This window comes from Mauremys reevesii, linkage group 9 (genome assembly GCF_016161935.1).
Source record: "Mauremys reevesii isolate NIE-2019 linkage group 9, ASM1616193v1, whole genome shotgun sequence".
Lineage (NCBI taxonomy): Eukaryota > Metazoa > Chordata > Testudines > Geoemydidae > Mauremys > Mauremys reevesii.
Genome location: NC_052631.1, coordinates 1,400,804 through 1,421,559, shown reverse-complemented (window position 1 = coordinate 1,421,559; position 20,756 = coordinate 1,400,804). Strand labels below are relative to the sequence as shown.

Here is a 20,756-nt window from a genome sequence, read left to right as displayed (position 1 = left end):
TTGTGAAGGCCAAATGTATAACTGGGTTCAAAAAACAACAAGATAAATTCATGGAGGATCGGTCCATTGATGGCTATTAGCCAGGATGGGCAGGGATGCAATCCCATGTCTGGATGTCCCTAAGCCTCTGACTGCCAGAAGCTGGGACTCAGTGACAATAAATTGCCCTGTTCTGTTCATTCCCTCTGGAGCACCTGGCACTGGCCACTGTTGGAAGACAGGATACTGGGCTAGATGGACCTTTATTGTGTTCTTAGACATTGCAGCAGGGCGCAAATGCAGATCACTAGACAATAAAACTGACTAGAAACAAAGGAAAGTGACTTGTTTATTTCCCATTGTCTAAGCAGAGTAATGTCCAAAAAGTGAACACCCTGTGGAAGCGATGAACACCAATAATCTAAGGTGCCGTTTGCAAGTCCGGTGAGGAGATGGATTTTCTAACAATGCAGTTTAGTCCTTTCCAAACACACACAATTTGAAGGCCAGGCAGGGCCATTATGATAATCTAGTCTGACCTCCTGCCAGGGCTGGGGGAACAATTGTATAGTGGGGGTGCTGAAAGCCACTGAACCAAACTGTAAACCCTGTCTGTGATGGAAACCACACATTGGTTGCTATTATTTCTGCAAGCCATGGGGTGCTGCTGCATCCCCATCACCCAACTTCCAGCACGTCTGCATCACACAGGTCAAGAACCTCACCCAGCCATTCCTGCTTCAAGCCCATAGCTTCTGTTTGATCTGGAGCCTCTCTTTTAAAACTAACAAAACAATACATATAATTGAGGGTACAGAATTATCCTCCGAACAGCTGAAACCAAGAGCTATTCAAAATGCGCAAATTGAAAAATCCTTACGATTACATTAGTCTGATTCTCTACAGCAGCATTAGTAGTTAAGCATGATGGCCAGACTCTATACACAACCTCTACACCTAGTTTGTGGGCATTTCAAAAGCTCGAGAACTGGCTGAAGCTGGGGTTGTTGTAGGCACATGCTATAAAATACACAGTAGATAAAGGACATTTTCAATATACAGTGCTGTGCAGCTGAGAAACACACACAGTCTCCTGTTTACAGTGCTCGCTATGCAAGATCTGTAATGTCCAAAATATGAGGCCTGTGCCCAGTAATGCAACTAATCCTCTATGTTACATTAGTGCTGAGCTCCTAATCTGCATTCCTAACCCCATGTAAAATTCTCACCAGTCCAACAGATTGAGCAGGGCTATTGCTGCAGTGCACAAGCTGCCTGACTTCATACACCACGTAGAAAGTGGTCACAACAGTTAAAACTTGGACTGTTACAGCCAAAACATAGAGAGACAAAAATATTTGACAATATGGAATGTTACATTTAAAAAATGGCCACGCACTGAGACAGTCTTGTGAACCCCTGACCGGTGCGGCAGTGGTTGAGACCATTTCTCTTACTCTGTTGATTTCTCTCCTTATGCCGGTGGGAAGTTGGATTGGAATTTCTGTGGGGTGAAATTCAGACAGCTCAACATCTCCAGTGATGGAGTCAGTAAAATATGGAGTTGCAGGCGGAGGCAGCAAGGGGATGTTCGTATGTTTCACGGGCACAGGAGCTGTGGGGGTCTTCCAAGTGAAAGGCAAGTGTTCAGTGACAAGAACAGATGCTGTGTGGGAACGAGTGGAGCTCTCAGGTGTGTGGTGTGGAAGGGCTGTGGTAGAGGGGCAGTGAAAATGATCATCTGGTAGAGACAAGAGAGAAATATTCCTTAATGCTATGGGACTGTCACAAGTTAGGAACGTGACATTTTTTACTATGTCTAAATTCCTCTGGAGCCACCCTTTGAATTCAGCAATTTGACAATCACATTTCCAAGGATTGTTGTCAAGCACGACCTCTTGCAGCTTGGGTAACGACGCAAAGAAGTCTCCAGGAAGAGACTGCAGGCTGGTACAGTTTAGGTAAATTGCCTGGAGATTATTGAGATTATAAAAGAGGTTTTTAGGCAGAACCTCAATCCTGTTATTGAAAAGGGAAATCTCCTGAAGTTTCTGCAGACCCTGGAAGATGCCCTCCGGGAGAGTAGAGAGATTATTTGTATGCAAAGACAAATGCCGAAGTTCATGCAGGCCACTGAATACGTTCCTTGGGAGAACACTTAACTCAGGATTGAAAGTCAGCACAAGTAGCTCTAAATCTGTCAAATTACCAAACACAAAATCTGGCACAGTTGAGAGTTTGGTGTCATATACCCACAGACTCCGGAGAGTCCGAATTTCTCCAAACAATATTTCTGGAAGGGATCCCAGTGGATTTCCATACAAGGTCAATTTAGTCAAATTGTGCAAATGCAGAAAGAGCCCATGAGGCAACAACTGCAGTTTATTTCGAGAGAGCGTTAAACTATTTAGTTTAAGGAGATTGCGAAATGCACCCAGGGCAATGGACTGAATGTCATTTGAATGCAGAAGAAGCTCCTGCAGCTCTCTCAGGTTATCAAACACACCAGAGTCTATTGAACTGAGCCTGTTCATATACAGAGTGAGCTTCTCAAGTTTGGTTAATGTGCTAAATATATTTCTAGGCAAGACTGCCAAATAGTTTCTGGATAAGTTCAGTAGTTTAAGCTTGGCGAGGTTTCTTAGAACTCCATCAGGAAGCTCTGTCAGATGGTTTTTGTTCAAAAACAGCTCCTGCAAATTGACTAGTTTGTCAAACAGGCTGCGCTCAACATCTTTCAGCAAATTCTTTTCAAGGATCAACTGCTGAAGGTCCACCATTTCATCGAACACTCCTGTGGGAAGCTGAGTTAACTTGTTGTCAAACAGTATGAGGGTCTTCAGCTTTACTAAGCCTTTAAAAGCTCCTGGCAAAATTAGGGAAAGCTGGTTTGAAGACAGAATGAGACGCTGTAGCACTGTCATTCCGGAAAAGACTTTGTCCTTCAACTCTGTTGCTTTAGTACTTGTTATCAGAATTTGTGTCATGTTGGTAGGCAGACCTAATGATGCTAGGTCTTTGATACTGGAACCAGAGCAATGGATGGCATCTTTCAGAATACACTCGCATTCCTTAGGGCAAACAAATGCATTCAGCTGAAGGAAAAGATGGATGATTACAGCTAAACGAAAAACCAACATCCTCGCTGAAGTGCCTGGAATATGAGCAGTTATAAATTAGTACTAGAGAATCCAGTTTCCATTTTACATATTTGTAACAATTTGGTACTAATCATAAAATGTACTGTGTGAATGACTGTAGCAAAAACCTAAAAATGTACTAAACTTCCGTTTGGATTATGATGAAAACTCTCCAAACTCTGTGGTTTTATTTGATTACGTGCATTTCAATGGTGCTCACTAGGGTTGCCACCTTTCTAATTGCTGGTAACTGGACCCCCCGTGGCCCTGCCACTTCCAAGGCCCCGCCCCGTACTCCCCCCTTCCCCCTGGCCTCAGCCCTTCTCTGCATCTTCCCCCAGACCTTGCCCTCTCTCTGCCGCTTCCCTCCAAGGCCCCACTGCTGTGCTGCCTCTTCTCCCAAGGCCCCACCCCATCACTAATTCCTCCCCACTCCCAATCACTCGCTGGATCGTCTCCAACTCCCTCCCCCCCCCCAAACTGGGCTCCCTCTGCTCTGGGGCTGGGACAGGAGCTGCTGCAGCCTGACAAGGAGCTGGCCTGCAGGTAGGAGGCAGCGGGGCTGGCAGGGGTTAATGACCCCACAGTATCCGGATGTTGGTGCCCGGTCAGTACATCTGACCGGACACTGCCAGGTCCCCTTTTCGACCAGACTTTCCGCTCAAAAACCAGGCACCTGGCAACCATAAATGGCACCCGGATACAGAAGCCAAAAACCAGACTGTCCGGGTAAAGGCTGGAGGGATGGCAATCCTGGCGCTCATCTTTAAATTCAGAGTACTGAAGATTTATCATCTTGATTTTTTCATATTTGTATTAGCCACAATAAAAGCATATAATATATCAATATTTTGTGATCACTATTCATATTTAAAACTCTTTGAAGCATGCTCTTCTTTGAAGATTAAAACATTGTATGTTTTATCATTGTCATGCAAAACAAGCCCTCTTACAGATATGGCCAAACAGCTCAGCGTAAGCCATCCTCCACATCTATATGGTTACATGAAATTTCTCTCCCAGTTGTACGTCACCTAACATTTGGAAATGAGCGTTGAAACTGTATGTATTAGCAGAAGCCCAATGGGGTTTTAGATCCTGTCATACCTGGGTAAGAGTTTAACTGCTGAGAGAGATCAAAGAGGCAGCAAAATCTAACAGGGTGAGATAATGGAGGACTTCAACACCCCACCTATAAACTGATCAAATGGTTCAAGAACACAAAGTAGAAAGAAGCAATTTCTCACCACTTCAATGATTGCGTCTTGGAACAGCAAATTCCTGAGCACACAAGAAAGGATATTCTAGTCATATACAGGAGCTAATTCAAGAAGTAACAGGAGCTGAGCTGATAAGTAACAGTGACCATCATATAATTAGACTCAACACCCAAGGGGAGGTAGGTACCAGTGGTACTAAACTTTAGAAAAGGAGGTTTCAGTACAATGAGGTTCGTCAAAAAGGCTCTAATGTTACAAGCAAAGGAAGAAGGAAGTAAAATCCTTAGAAGTGGCATGGAATAGACTTACCCCCCCCGCCAAATAATAATAGACTCTCAGAAGAGACACATCACTGACCACACAGAGAATTAGGAAGGCAGCTAATGAACCATTATGGTTAAATGGCAAGGTCTGAGAGTCTAATCAAGCCAGAAAGAAATCCTTCAAAATGTGGAAATCTGACTCTTGTGAAGCCAATAAATAGGAGCATAAGTACAGCAGGCATTAAGTACAAGGGAAATTAGGAGGGACAAAATGAATTTAGAAGAGCAAATTGCTAGAAGTGTAAAAACAAACAAAAGACTCAAGTACATAAGCAGCAGGAGGCCTGCGAAAGATGGGGTGGCTGGTTTAGCAAGGTTAAAAGGGGCCAATTAAGGAAGATAAGGACATTTTGAAGAAGCTGATTGATTTCTTGGCATCATGTTTCACCACAGAGGATGTTTGGGAGAGTCCTATCCTGGAGCCGCTCTCAGAGACAGATGACAGAAAAGGAGTTGCTGGTGCAAAGTGATAGTTTAAAAAGCAATAAGTCATCAGGCCTGAGGGTCCATCCAAGAATTCTGAAGCAGCTGAGCTGCTAACAGGAACATAAAATCATTCTTTAAAAACAGTCACTGTTCCAGGGGACTGAAGGGAAGCAGATGTCGTATCTGCTTAAAAAGGCTGTAAGATTCAGGGAAGTCTGGACCATTAACCTTACATCTGCATCTGGCAAACTGCTTGAAATGATCAGTACATCCAGGTGTTTTGCTAGTCTGTGTTCCTGATCTGAGAGGGTGTAACCAGCACGCTTTCTGCAGAAGAAAAAACTCTCTCAGTAGGACCCTAGAATTCTTTGATTGTATCAAGAAAGAAGCAGATTAAGGAGAACCAGCTGACAATTTATTCAGAACCCTCCTCCTCCCCCCAGGGCCTACGATCCCACACAAACGCCTGCTAAAGAATCTCATCAATGGGTGAGAGGTGAAGCCTCCTCATGGATCAAAAGCAGAGTAGGATTGAATTGAGACCAAAACGTCAGAAGATTCAAAACAGGATCGGACATTTATTGTTATATGGATAACAAGAATATCCAGAGTTGTTATAATTAAGCTGAAAATTCTGTAAGGGATATTAAACCCCATGCTTCAGGGCTTAAGCCATTCCCTACTGAGGGGCAATTATCCCACTTTAAACTACTGCAGGGTTCTTGCATCTTCTTCTGAAGCCTGCGGTGCTGGGTACCATCAGAGACAGGACAATGGCCTAGATGGATCTTGGGTCTGATCTAGTGCAACAATTCCTGTGTTCCTAAAGATTTCTCAGTGTATTGTACAAGAATCCCAGAACTCAATCCATGAACAACATATAAAACTGACAAGTTTACATACCAGGACTTGAACCCACATTATTGGAAAATCAAATATACCAAATTCAATAACACATTATCTGAACTATTGTGAATTACTATCTTGTGCACATTCTAAACCCAGCCCCCAGCAGAATGTTAAATTAAAAATTATATATTATATATATATATAGGTGTTTGAGTCTTACCTTAGAGGCAAAGCATCCTAGAGGCATCTAGTAAGCGTATAGCAGACAAGTGAGGACTCTGATTCTGCATGTTACATGGGAAGGCTGACAGCATAATGCATCCTCAAGATAACACCTCTTAACTTATGCAAAAATGAGTGGTATTTTAAAGGCAAAGGACAGAATTTATGTTAACTTCACTGCCAAAAGTGAAGTCATGTAAGAGAAGTGGACTGATTTTCAGAGGTTCCCTGTACCCACAGTTCCCATTTACTCCAGTGGGATTTGTGGGTATGCAGCAAAACACACACACACACGGCTTTTGCAAGCAATGTGCCTTGGGACAAAAGAGGAGGTTACTTACCTTACAGTAACTGGTGGCTCTCTGAGATGTGTGGTCCGTATCAGTATTCCACGCTGGGTACGCATGCCTGCCATACGCCTGGAGTTGGCAAATTCTTGCCAGCAGTGTCCGTTGGTGCTTGTCCATGCCCTTGCCCTCCTCGCGCTTCCAACCAAAGGCATAAAGGGCGGCGCAGTCTGACTGCCTCTCCAGTTCTTTTTCTATGACAAATCTAGTCAAGAGCCGAAACAAAGGGGGGGGGGGGGAGGGCGGATAGACTAGATATGGACCACCTCCAGTTACTATAAGGTAAGTAACCTCCTCTGAGTGCTGGTCCTTATGTGCATTCCATGGTGGGTGACTGACAAACAGTACTCAAGTAGGGGGAGAGTGCGAAGATGCAGGCAGCAGAGCTGTTTGGAGAACCACTGTCCCAAAGGAAGCATCAGTGGGGAGTTCTGCACTAGAGCATCAGGCCCCACAAACATACGGCTGGAACGCAAAGGAGCTGATTTGCAAATGTCAAGTAAGGGCACTTCCTGAAGCAATGCCACTGAAGTTGCTCTTGTAGAATGAGTTCGCACCCCATGATGAGGAGAAAGATGCAACTAGTAACAACAGGATACAGCCTGAAATCCACTCAAGGATCCTCTGGGAGGATACAGCTTGACCTCAGACTCATTCTGCTATAACAAGAAACAATGTAGGTCATTTTCTAATTTGTTTTGTCCTTTGCAAATAGAAGGTAAAAGCTTGTCATACATGGAGAGAATGAAGTCTCTGCTCTTCTTCAGATGCATGGAGATTCAGAAAAAACAGATACGTGGACTGACTGGTTCAAGTGAAACTCCGAAACTACTTTGGGGGAGGAACTTTGGATGTAGTTGTAAAGAGACTTGGTCTTTATCAAATATAGTGTGTAGCCCACCCACCACTAGGGCTCCCAGCTCACTCACCTTCCGGCTGAGGTGATGGCCACAAGGAATGCAACTTTCATTGATAGGTTAGACATGAACATGTAGCTAACGGCTCAAAAGGAGGCTTAGTGAGTACCGTAAATACACGGCTTACGTCCCAATGAGGAGCAGGTTTTCTTACTGGCAGGAAGATTCTGATTAGGCCCTTTAAGAGTCTGCTAGCTAATGGGTGAATGAAAATTGAATAATCACCTGACGGTGGCTGCAATGCACTGATTGCTGCCAGGTGGACTCATATAGAACCGAGGGATAGCCCAGCGGTTGTGAGAGAAAGAAGATAGTCCAAAATAGGGGAATATCTGATGACTCAGGAGATGTTTCTGCTGTGCCCAGATGGAAAAATGCGTCATTTGGCTGAATAGCATTTCCTAGAGGAACCGTTTCTGCTATTATTAAGGGTGGTTTGTCCAGTTTCTGATCAGGAATGTTCTAATGTTGATACCCATCCAAAAATCCAAGCCAGGAGATGAAGCACTTTGAGGCTGGGATGCTTGATCCTGCGCTTCTCCTAGATCAAGAGATCAGGGAAGGACTGGCTGATGAGTGGAGAATGAGATGACTGTTGTAGGAGATTTGGGAGCCAATTGGGGGAAAACGAGGATGAATTGTACCCTCTTGTGACTTTGTAAGACCCAAGGTAGGAACGATAAGGGAGGAAAGACATCGCTCAGATGGTCTGACGAGGGGAGAAAGACAGCATCGCTCTGAGGGCAGAGTCCAAGAGCATCTCTGGAGCAACGTATGTTGCACTTCTTGTTCGTTCAGCAGAGCAGATCCTGATTGGGTGTCACCCACTGAACAGAAATGTTATTTATTATTGAATCATGCAACTCCCGCTGATGGGGACATACCTGCTGCGGGTGTCCACTAACACATCCTGAGTTCCTGGAAAATAAGGTGCCAACGGGGCGCTTCGATTCCTGATGCACCACTTCCACAGGGTGGCTGCTTCTACACATAGTGGGACTGATCTTACTCCTCTCTGGTTATTGATTTATGAGGCAGTTGTCAGGTTGTCTGATGTTATGAGGACATGGTGGGATAGGACGAATGGTAGAAAAACCTTGCAAGCTTCTCGCGGTGCCTGGAGTTTCAGAAGGTTGATGTGCATCCTGGTCTCTTGGGACATCTAAGTACCCTGCACCATATGGTTGTCCATGTGGACTGCCCAGCTGAAGAGAGAGGGGTCTCTAATGATCATCTTGTCTGGCAAGGATAATAGGAAGGAGACACCCACACATACCTGATGGGGATCCTTCCACCACACCAAGGAAGATGTTACTCTGGATGGAATTATTACTAAGGTATTCATGCTGTGTTTGACTGGTGAATACACTCTCTGGGGCTACCCCTGAAGGCAATGTAGGTGAAGTCTGGCGAATGGGATAACATATGTCCATGAAGCCATTGGCTCCAGAAGGAAAACAAGTTCTGATTGGAACTCAAAGGTTGCCTATAACCTGATCTAACAGCGTGCTCCTGGTGCAAAACCTGTCCCTTGGGAGATGAACTCTCGCCATGACTGAATCTAGAGTGGCCCCTATGAAGTCTATAGTCTGCATGGAGTGAGGACACTTTTCCAAGCCCCCACTGACTCCTCGGGAAGAAAGTCGTTGAAGCATTGATGAGGTTGACTCATAGGCTTCCGGATATGTTACGAGAAGCCAACCATTGACATAAGGGAAAACAGAAAACCGGTCTGTCTGAAAAGAGCTGCTACTACCAGAAAGATCTTGGTAAAGACCCTAGGGGGCAGTGGTGAGGCCGAATGGGAAGACCCTGTATTGAAAGTGGTCAGGGCTCACCACGAATCTGAGAAAATGCCTGTGGACGGGGTGAATATCCATGTGAAAGTACATGACCTTCATATCAAGAGCTGTAAACCATATGTCTTTTTCCAGGGATAGGATATTGATGCCAGAGCGACCGTGTGAAATCTCAGTTGGTGAATAAAGTGGTTGAGATTACAGAGATCGAGGATACAGCTCTGTCTCCAACTACCCAACTTTTTAGGGACTAGGAACTATGTAGAGTAAAAACTTTTTCCTTGATGCTGAAGAGGTGCACACTCTATTGTTCCTTGCTGGAAGAGGGATTCCTCGTGAGAATGGGGGTTTTGGAGAAGGTAGGTAAGTAAATTTGATCGCATAGCTGGGATAGATGCAGGGGCGGCTCTAGGCACCAGCCATCCTGGGGAGGCGGCATTTGGCTCGGTGGAGCTCGCATGCCTGCGGCAGGTCCACGGAGCCCGGGACAGCGGACCTGCCGCAGGCATGACTGCGGCGGGTCCCGCTTCCCGCGGCTCGGTTGAGCTCCCGCAGGCATGACTGCGGCAGGTCCGCTCGTCCGGGCTCCGGTGGACCTGCCGCAGGCATGCCGGCGGAGCTCCACCGAGCAAATGACGCCCTCCCCAGGATGCCGGAGCCGCGGGAAGAGGGGACCCGCCGCGGGACTGGGGAAGGGCGGCGCAGCGCTCCGCGCTGCTTGGGGCAGCCTACTTTGTAGAGCCGCCCCTGGATAGATGATATCTAATACCCACTTGTCTGCTATGACACTCCAGTTGTGGAACTGGAGTGCTAAACAATAGCCAAAGGGTACGTGGGGATCATGTAGAGGCATCATGGTTTGCACCTCTTGAGCGCCTGTCACAAAATATCTTTTTACTGGGGGATAAGATTGAGATGGTGCTGTAGGCATGGCAGGTCCAGGAAAACGAGAGGTCCATACTCTTTGTCTCTTACCAGGAGGGTCATAAAGACGGCTGGTGAAATAATTATTGAGATGCCGGTCTAGGTTTGTAAGGCTGCCTGTGATACTTCCCTTTTAGGGCAGCTGTATATATTCCCACAGAGCAGAGGGTGGCCCCGGAGTTCTTTAAATTATGTAAGGACTCATGAAGGAAGGAAAAGGCACATGCACAGGGCAACAAATACTGCTTGCAAAAATTCTCTGACCCCCAGGGCATGAAGTGCATGCGTTCCCACAGTGGAATACACATAGAAACCTGCATTCAAAGGAGGAGGACAGTTATGGTCAGTGTGGATGTGGTCCACCAGAAAGAGTGGCATATGTGCCCCAACAGCCCAGTAGAAGTCTGAGTAGAGCCAGAATTCTTTATTCCATCCCCCCATCACGAATAAGGTACAGAAATACACGCCTAAGAGGAGCAGAATGTCTTGCTTATGTTATGTCACATGGCCAATACATAACTGAATATACAGGCTTTTGTAGTAGACCCAAAGGAACATCAGTCTCAGATTCATGTATGTATTTATTTTGAAATCCCCTGTACTTCTGCCAAAGTGTAAGGATCTGGGGAACAAGGTCCTCCAGTTCCAGCCACTTTTCCATCACTAGTGCTGCATTGTGGCAGCACCAGCAGGGAATGGGCACCTTTCTGCTTCAGACTTAGGCTAAGCAATCCAGGCTGGGCCCTTTTTACCTCCTTTCTGTGTCTCCCCAGTTGAATTCCCTTGCCTCAATGAACTGTCTGCAACAAAAACCTAAGTCCATAAGGATCTTGGTGAAAGCAAAAGGTTCATAAAATATTGTTTTGGTTCCAGGTTTGTGCCTGGGTTTTTAAAAAACCTGTCAAGCTTTTGGGTGTTGGCTGGACCCCTCTCAAACACATTCCGCCTTAACTTTTCTTAAACAAAGTTCTTTGTCCTAAAATATTTAAATGTATTTCCACTCTGCAGTATGGAAGGGTCTCAGCCTCACTCATGAAGTGATGTTTCCAGACTCAGAGCAGGATATGGCAGTGGCAGGAACATCACTGTTTGCAGGCAGACGATTGGCAAGAAATGAAAGTGTCACCATAGAAGAAATGCTATCAGCACACCACGCTGCAACCGTGCAGCACTGGAAGATCTCAATAATGAAGCAGAAATGCATCACTATCCTTAGTAAGGTACAAGTTACAGCCTCGACAGGGCCTTCATCAATCCATGATGCAAGACTAAGGTCACTGTCATTGTTTCCAGATATTAATCTGGTGTGTGTGTGTATATGAGCACACATGCCCCTTACTCAGCAAGAGTGCACGGAGATGGGCTGAGCCGAAGCCCACTGAAGCCAATGCGAGTCATTCTATCCATCTATTTCAATGGGCTCTGAATCGAGCCCTAAACGTGTCACGGGGGGAATTAGAGAAATATTCCTGAACAGTAATAACAAAAGCTATGAAAGTACACGCTGTTCATTTACATTTTTATTTCAAATAGCTTCAATCGTAAAAATGATTTTACAAGGCTATTTACAATTGTAATGTACAGTTATGCATGTGTGCCTCTTTGACAACTGGGTACCATTCTAGAGCAGCATTACATGTTTTTAAATATAAAGATGCAGTATCACTTCTGATTTAAACTAGCTTTTTAAAAATAAGAGGAAGGTGAGCTTCCAGAGAACGCTAAAATCACAAGCCTTCTATTTTTGTTAGTTTCAAGGAAGTCATCACCTAAACTAAGAGTAGTTTCTGGTTCAAAATTATCAAACAAGCTGCAATTGATTGAAAATAGCTGTAAAACCCTGAAGCTGTACTGTATAAAATTAACATATTCAGGACTCTAAAAATTGTCAGAAAACCACCCCTTTCCCTCAGACATACAAAAATCTAATTTTATAATTCAAAATTTCATGGGAGAAATTCTAAAGCACTTCCTAAATCTTGAATGTTGTGATGACCAAGGAAAATACTAAAAAATTTGCAGCATAAAAAAAGCATCCTGCGTGTGTCTAATGTTAATATAATATATACATAATACAGTAGAGGATTATTTACCAATTTCGGATTAACTGATTCAGCACAATCTTCATAAACACAGAAGAAATAAAATAAATAGAATAAAAAACTGTGACCATTTTAAAAATAAAAGTGCAATTGTAAGAGTTCCCAATTTAAAGTTTACAAACGAATCTAAACAATCTTTGCTTTGTGGTTGGCTTCTCCACTTTGATTCAAGCATTATTTGCAGCCTATTTTACAGCAGACTTGGTTATATAATGTCTGAAATCTACAGTTACCACTAATTATATCTGAAGGGAAGGAGAACTTTAAAAACAACCCTGAGGGATAGACATTTTAAAGATCTGGTTATTTATTTAAAATTTTTTAAAAGTTACATTTATTATTTAACAATTGCTTTCCTGGGTAGACCATTCTTTTACGTATGTGCATAAATAATATTTATATCAGTCATATTTACAAATCCTAACACAGTGAAGTAAGACATATACAGATTTAAATTTAGGTCTGTATATACTTAAATAATTTAATAAGAAAATCTGAATCAAACTCTTCCGTGTGAGGCTGAATTATATAATAGAAAGAAAAAAGACCATCAAGAGTATTTAGTAGGACCCACTAAATAGTTCTGTTCATCTGAATTCATTAGCTTTCAAGAACAATTTACAAAAAGGTTTCTTTTAAGCACAAACTCTGAAGTCCAACATACTTCAACGTATGAACTGAACTTGCTAATTTGGGGCCAGATCTAGTTTGCTAGCTTTCTGTACACCTGACAAACCACATCTTCCTTTCAAAGTGATACACAGGCAAATAGGGCTGAACCCTGCCCTGAGGTAAGAAGATGCAATTCCCAGGGACTTCAGCAGGAGCTGCGCCTACTTCCATGGCTGTATTTGAACCCTCAGAAGTACAAAACCTTGCAACAAAAAGAAAAATTTTAAAGGATTTTTTCCCAAAAAAGACAGATGATCTGTTTATTCTTAACAATAACTAACTGTTCTTGGTCAAAGATGCTAGCTGCTCAGTCATATGATGTCAAAAGCATCCACTAACTTTGGTGCCCAACTTGAAGAACATAGCACCGGACTCTCAGAGGTGCTGAGCACCCACAATTCTATCTGGAGTCAAAGAAACCTGCAGGTGCTCGGGACCAGTGAAAATCATGCTCTTGTTTTCACAAGCCAGGCACCCAAAAGTAATGGACACACTTGACAATTTTGGCCCTAATTAAAAAAATTAGAATACTCTTTAAACAAACTCACTGCTCTACAAGTAGTTTACTCCTTATTATCTGGAGATTTCTAATGGGCTGGTACATGGAATATTCTCATCACAAATGAAAGACTGACTTTAACATCTGACCGAGGACAGTCGGATTAGCAGTTTGTGGGAAGAGCACTGAGCAATAGTACTTGAAAGATGCAGAGCATGTGCACATTTTTCTCTTCACTTTTGACTGAACAAGCAAGTTAAAATGAATTAAACTAACTCAACCCCCCCTGTTAGTTAACATTTAAACAAATATAGGATGTGGTCGTAAGTCACAGCTCCAAGGTCCAAGATGCATAGCTTCATGGAATCTTTCCACTAAAGTAAAATATTTTCTATAAAGGGGAGATATAAAGAATATTCATTCAGCTAGCAATAGCCTTTCCCCCCAAATTCCACACTAATGAGATATTTCGAAGACTCAACAGTGGCAACATCAGTAACAGTGAACCAGTTTTTACACTCTTCTACAGTTACAAATATTGTTTGAAGTTTAACAGTATAAAAGGCAGGAAAAGGACAATTCTGGTCTGCACTACTGATTAAAGGCTGGTAAATGCCTTCCCAAAATAAAACAGGAAGAGAACTGTCAGTTGCCATAGGGAATAGTACACTTGTGGTGTACTATCAATTCATGAGGCGTAACTGTTAATGTAACTGCTAATCTTCACAGTCCTAGAGGAACCTTCCAAAGCATTTATGCCCCAATTATTAATCCCAGCGTTGGCATGGCATGTTCAACACCGTCAAGGCAAGGAGGATACTACCACACACTGCCTTATATGAAAACACAAAGGAAATAGGCCTGAGCTGCAAAACTCCTCTTACTAAAGAATCCTAAAGAATGATATCCTCCCTGGATAACTTTAACAAGCTATCCCCGGGATTTTATAGAGGGGGAACACTCCCTAGAGTGGAGTAATTTCCACAGTTTTCATTCAGCCCTACATACAATCCTACAGGATTTTTCGTGTAAGGGTCAGAGCTGGATTTCTGGTGTCCTCTCCCAAAGTTCAGAGTTGCTTAGATCAATTTCATGGAGTTAAAAAAGGCAGTCCAACTTTTAGCATGTTTTATTCTTTCAAAAGAGCAATAGGAACTGACTGGAGGAGTTTTTCCTCAATGTTTTACTGTTTTATTTGGTTGCCAAAGGCTTTGGGTTTTTTACCCATTTTGATAGGCTTCTAAAACCCAATATTTTTGAAGTTGCTGCTGCTTACTGTCTCATATTTGCAATTTCATTTTCCAAGTGGCCTAGTACAATGCTCTTTGGCACCACCTCATGGTGAAACTGTGCACTGACACTTTAAGTACTCATGGCAGCACTGGGTGGAAAAGGTGGTTTGTTTGTTTGTTTGTTTTAAAAAAAAGAAAGATCCAAGGCAGCCCAATAATTTTATAACAAGACCTGGATTGTGGCTCATCTGTTTCCATCTTAACATTGCTGCACACAACTACATGGTAATTAAGACACTGGCAGACCAACCCTTTGGTATTTATAAGCCCTTGGTGCCCAGGGTTAATATTTGCTAATGCTAAGGGCATGTGAAACCCATTTTCTGCCTCCTAGCAGCAGTTCTGCCTTGCTGGTGCAAAGGTGTTAAAAATCGCTCAAATGATACGAATAAAACCTGGTCTGATAACAGTAATCTAATCCCTTTGTTGGACAGAGTAAGAACGTATGGAGCCACCAGTCAGTTAAATGCAATAAAAGTAAGATGTAAGGGAAGAGTTATTTGGCCTAGGTTCTTCAGCATCCCCCTTCTCAAAGACCCCACCAACCTGTCCTTCTGTAGCCTATGACAATTCAGGATTAGCTGAAGAGGACGGTAAGAGGAGAGTGATGCGCTTCCTTCCTCCTAGGGACTGAGCACTCAGGTTTTACTGCATTCCCAGGTCCTGGAGGGTCAGGCTTAAGGACTAGCTGCAAGTCCAGACTCTTACCTGTCCCACAGCTGGAAACGCTCTTGAACTATTAGGTACGAACCTGGTTTTAGTCCATGTGAAATGGAGGGACACACACTCAAACTCCAGGATCATCTTACAGTCACAATGCTTTCTGATAAAAGGTGAAGAAGAAATAACAGACAACCCTTTCCATGTGGTTTCTATGGGTCTCCAGTACTGCTGTGAAAAGGCTGTGTCAGACAGCACACTGCGCTCACACTGCCGTTGGAACACAGGGTGGAACAATTACCACCAAATATTAACATTCCCCAAATACTCAAAGGACCCTATTTAACTGCCCTGCAGTTTAAACCTTTAAATACAGCTCACTTTGGACAAGTGAGGCTTCAAAATGTAGTAAAAAAATGTTTCTTCTAACTCAGTGTTTTTTAATGTATAATTTGTACGATGTCCAGCTCTGAACTTTGTATTCAGAGACCAAATAACCGGAAATGTTTGTACTAGGAGAACGCTTAGCATGCTGCAATACTAAATAAAGCCATAAAATTACATAGCTCTGAATACTGCTAAAGAAACATACCACTGAGATTCATTGTTATGTTATAGTGATTATTGGATATGAACCATTTTCCTGGGTTGGATCTTTAGCTTCTGTAGTTGTTCTAGGTTTTGGTGGCCATTCTGGATCAACCAACAGTTCCTGAGCTAAGTGCATGTACTTGGCTTTTGGAATCTTCTTTCTGCAGCCAAACAGGGAGGAAAGGAAGCATCCTCTCCAGCGATCCAAAGGCTCCTGCAGATGGGACAGGGAAATGAACAGATATGAAAACTAGGCTGCCAAGAGCAAAATACTTTAAAATCACATCAGAAATTTTACAATGAGACATCAGAAACGAATGACTTTCATTATGAATTTCATTCAGAAATTCTTGTCATTATACAGGATCAAGACAGTGTGGTGCAGAGTCTATATATAGGATCGCCTACCCCCTCTTCTGCATTGTGACAGCAATGAGATTTTAAAAGGTACAAATGTGAGGAGAAAATAAGATTCTGCATCACAGTATCTAGGTCTCATGCACCAGCAATCATTTTCATGTACATTTCAAAGTGATCATAGTACGGCCTATAACTACTGGTCCAGAGGAACTAGTCAACTCCCAAAGTAAACTATTGAGGAATAATGGCCTTAAAACACTTTTTGTGATGTAACTGTGTCTGTTTGATGCCCAAGTTTAGTGAAAAAAGTCTAAATATTTTACACACATACACGTTTGTTCAACGGTATCCAACCAACAATAAGCAGTAAGCAATTTAAACTAACCAGGCCTATCTGACCGTGTTTGCTATTAAAAAGCATGCAAAGCAGTGAATTAGAAGTAATCTGCTAGTGTGTCGCAATAAATCACTCCGTGTTTGTTTATTTTTAAAGTCTTCCTCACTCCCCGCATACTAAATAGGCAATACATGAACCTTAGAAATTTTACTCCACTAACTGGAATAAATAGACAAACACACTGCTATCATTCTCAAAATATTTGGTTCCTCCCATTCTCAGTCTACTGTGTTTACTGGGTATGACTGCCATTCTGGTGGATATAAGTGATTGCTCTTATGCGCCGTGGCTTAGATTTTCCCATGCCGAATGCTAGCACGAGCCCTAGGCATCACGGCAGTTCTCAAAATCGGGCTCAATTTTGACTGAAGCAATGGCTGGGCCTTGTGCAGGTTCTCTGCCCACAAGTAGAGCAACAATATAAGGTGTTAAAGGTAATAACCAAGCCAACAGTGTTTTACTACATTGCATTTTCCATAGACAGTAGCCTCTGGATGGTATTAAACACAGTTTGCTGACTATCTCTTGAGGTGTAAGAGCTGCCAACACCGTCACCTTCTACAGCAGCTTAAAAAGTAGTAGTAATTTACCATGTCTGTCATTTTGTTTCCCGTTGTTTGTATGTACCATAAATTACTGGTCACACACCTTTTTCTCCAACACCAACACCTTTTGAAGTCAATTTAATTCATTTCATTGGGAGCTGGCTCAAACCCACCGTTAAGAACCCTGATTTCATGAGAATCAAAACATTTCTAGTCCCACTCTACTGATCTGCTGACATGCAGACTAAGTGTCTGGAATGAACACTGGTGACACTGAATGTGTTAGTCCCTGAAATTCTAAATATGTCATTTTGGAGTGAAAAAACAAGTCAATGGAAAAATTAGAGAGGTCTCACACTGTTTCTCAAGACCTGTAAGTGAAGCTAAACTTCTTAGTGTACACTTACCTGCTTAGGACATGTTTACAATAATATTTAAAGATGCTTCTGTTAAATTCCCTTTTAATTGTAAAGTTACAGAAATATGATAAAGACACTATTTAAAAACAGGTTTAGACAGGCAGAAAACAAACACACCCATATACCACTACGAAATGCATGGTAAACAATTAAATTAATCTGCATACAGTTGAATGATTGACAGCAAAAATACTGGTCTCCAACCTGAGGTGGCTGGGCTATGGTGAGGCGATATTCTCCTTGTTTGTCTCGACTGAACACAACCTTCCAAAGGATCATGTCAAGGAGGATATTCTGTGAGACATTGCAGTGAGTGGGAAGAATTAAAAAACTAATGATCATTTGTTGTTAGTGTGCACATAAAAATAAAATCTGAAACGGTGATGAAGGCATAATTAACTCAGTGCAGAACTAAACTCAGCTTTCATTTGACAACATTTATTTTTATTAGTATTTAAGAGAGAAACCATCATCAGTATTTAAGTGCTTACATGAGGGTTTTAAGAGCATGAATATATGCTTTACATTAATTGCAATAATTATGACAACTGCATTTACACAAATAGGATTTTTTTTTTTTAAACAACAAGGTTTGACACTACTATTTTAAGAATCTCCAGTAAGCACTGCAAGTTCTAAGGAAGCTTTGAATTAAGATTCTTTTCTCAAATCATGTTCTGCATTGTGATTAGTCTGACATTTTGGGTATTTATTTAGCGGTGTTGATCACAGTCCAAAGTTAGTTATTAGGTGAACCAGAGCAGCAAACTGGTCAGGGTTTCCGGGGGCACAGGTGCGGATGCTGTGCTCAGAGACGGAGGGACTTGGTGAGCTGTGTGTCTGGTATGTCTGTTCTCTAGGAAGGTTGCGTGGCTGGGCTGTGGACCCTGACCAGGCTAGGTGAGACAGGTCTGTCTATGTCGCAGTGAGGGCAGCGTGGCTGCAACCCTGTGGTCTTTGAACAGCCCCAGAGTTTGAAGTGTCCGAGAGGTTAACCCTGCCTTGTTAAAGCGGGGGTAGAGCTGAGCAGTGAAGATTAGTATATAGTCAGTTGCCAGGTGAACTCCTGAGGTAGGCAAATAAGAGTGGCAGGCTGGTGAGTTTTGGAGGGAGTCTGGCTCCTTCTGTTGGAGGTATAGCTCTACTCCAGGTAGCAAATATGGACAAGGGAACAACTGTGTTCTGCCTCAGACATGCTATGTTTACGTTTCTGTCAGAAGACCAACTAGATCTCTGGTGCATGAATGCAGGCTGGTGGCCATACTACAGGAGAAAATATGTGGTCTGGAAGCACAAGTTTCAACACTTCTTTGACAGCACATTTGGAAACCATTACCACAGACACGACAAGGGGAGGAGTCTGTGAAAGGAGAACTGGGGAGAACAGAAACCAAAGAAATGGGCTGATGATTCAGGACAAAGAGCAGAGAGAAAACCAGGAGGTATTCAACCCAGCTAAAAGCACTCATTCAGTATCAGGTACTCAGTGAAGCAACTGCAGAGGAACCTGTTTCCGGAGGAACAGAAGAGAAAGCTAAAAGGGACATGCCTCATGGGCATCCTTGCATTATGAAGCAAACACCTACAAAGACAGGTTTTTCACTTGTCTCAAGAAGGCAAACAATCCTTATCAGTGACTCCATATGAAGAGTGGACACTGAATTTAGCAAAGGACACAAGGAGAGCAGGATGGTGTGCTGTCACCCCAGTGCAAAAATATGAAATAAAGTGCAAGAAGGGTGGGGTTATTAAATCTTCTGGCAAGTCTCCATTGGTTCCAGTACTATGGCATCCCACAGATTACGGAAAACTTCTGGGATCTTGGAGGGGAGCTGAAGAGGAGGAATGTCCAAGTTATCTTCTTGGAGAGCCTTCCAGTCCCAAAACCAAGGGAAGGCATAAAATATTGGACATGAACCATAGACAGTGCAACGGGCGTGAAGCCAAAGGCTTGGATTTGTGGCGGACTAGGCCGTATTCCAGTGAGAAACAGGGCTATATGAATGCGACCAGCATGAATCTCACAGGCAGCTCATCACCTCGCTTAGACACTCACTAGCTGAGGCCAATGAGGGGGACGGGGTATTAATCCAACAACCCAAGGGGCAGGTGCTAAGGGGGCAAATGCGGTATTAATTCCGTGTGTCATGAACAAACTGAACTGATATGAAACTGTGAAGAGCAAATCTAAAGAATGTAGGGGCCTTAGTGGCCAAACAGCTGAACATGAGCTCCCAGTGTGATACAGTGGAAGAAAGGGCTAACGTGACCCTTGGATGTATAAACAGGGGAGCAATAAGTAGGAGCAAGGAGGTGATTTTACAGCATTGGTGAGACCAATACTGGACTATGACATACATTTCTGAGGCCACATTTTTAAAATGATGTTGAAAAATTGAAGATGATGCAGAAAAAAGCCACAAAGATGATTCAAGAAAATGCTTTACAATGAGATATTTAAAGAGCACAATCTGTTTAGCTAATCAAAAAGAAGAGAGGTGACTATTACGGTGTGTAAGCACCTTTGGGGGGAAAATACCAGGTATGAAAGGACTTTACTCTAGTAGTGAATGGCAAGACAAGAGCCAATGGCTGGAAACAGAACCCAGATGAGCACAAAGTAAAAGTTAGAGACACATTTTTAACAGAGGATGATTAACCATTGAAACAAATTATCAATGGAAGTGGTGGATTCTCCATTTCTTGATTTCTTCAAATTGAGACTGAAGCTGTTCTGGAAGATATATGTTTGAGTCAAACCCAATTTACTGGGTGAAATTTAATGTGATATACAGGAGGTCAGACTAGAGGATCTAATGGTCCCTTATGCTGTTAAACTATGAGTCACAGTTATGATCCCTATCACATAAGGATAATGACACACACTAAAAAAATCAAGTGTCAGAAGTCTGTGTTCAACATAGTTCACTGCTGCTGTACATTACATTGAATTCAATAACAATGCTTAACTCAATTATTCACCTTATTTCTTATTATATTAATTATCTGTATTATGAAACTTTAAACTTTGTGGCCTTAACCTTGCCTGAAAATATATTAGAAGTACAAACAT

General features: G+C 42.8%; 2 protein-coding genes across 7 annotated transcripts in view; both read right to left on the bottom strand.

Moving 5' to 3' along the window:
- Window positions 1-332: 332 nt before the first annotated feature.
- On the bottom strand, window positions 333-16,023 carry GP5 (glycoprotein V platelet). Of its 2 annotated transcripts, none has more exons than XM_039487269.1 (2): window positions 15,964-16,023; window positions 333-3,133 (listed from the first exon to the last, which is right to left on the bottom strand). In XM_039487269.1, exons 1-2 carry the CDS (start codon window positions 15,974-15,976, stop codon window positions 1,173-1,175), a joined length of 1,974 nt encoding a protein of 657 aa, XP_039343203.1. In that variant the 5' UTR covers window positions 15,977-16,023; the 3' UTR covers window positions 333-1,172. The 2 variants fall into 2 exon arrangements, with proteins under 2 accessions (XP_039343203.1, XP_039343204.1); XM_039487270.1 differs by lacking the exon at window positions 15,964-16,023 and adding an exon at window positions 6,158-6,237.
- ATP13A3 (ATPase 13A3) overlaps window positions 11,654-20,756 on the bottom strand; it is a 95,914-nt gene continuing 86,811 nt past the window's right edge. For all 5 annotated transcript variants that reach the window (XM_039487266.1, XM_039487264.1, XM_039487265.1 and 2 more), the window contains 2 exons: window positions 17,888-17,977; window positions 11,654-16,176 (listed from right to left, as the gene is read on the bottom strand). In XM_039487266.1, coding sequence (XP_039343200.1) covers window positions 15,979-16,176; window positions 17,888-17,977 — 288 coding nt within the window. In that variant the 3' untranslated portion in view covers window positions 11,654-15,978. The remainder of the gene's footprint in view (window positions 16,177-17,887; window positions 17,978-20,756) is intronic.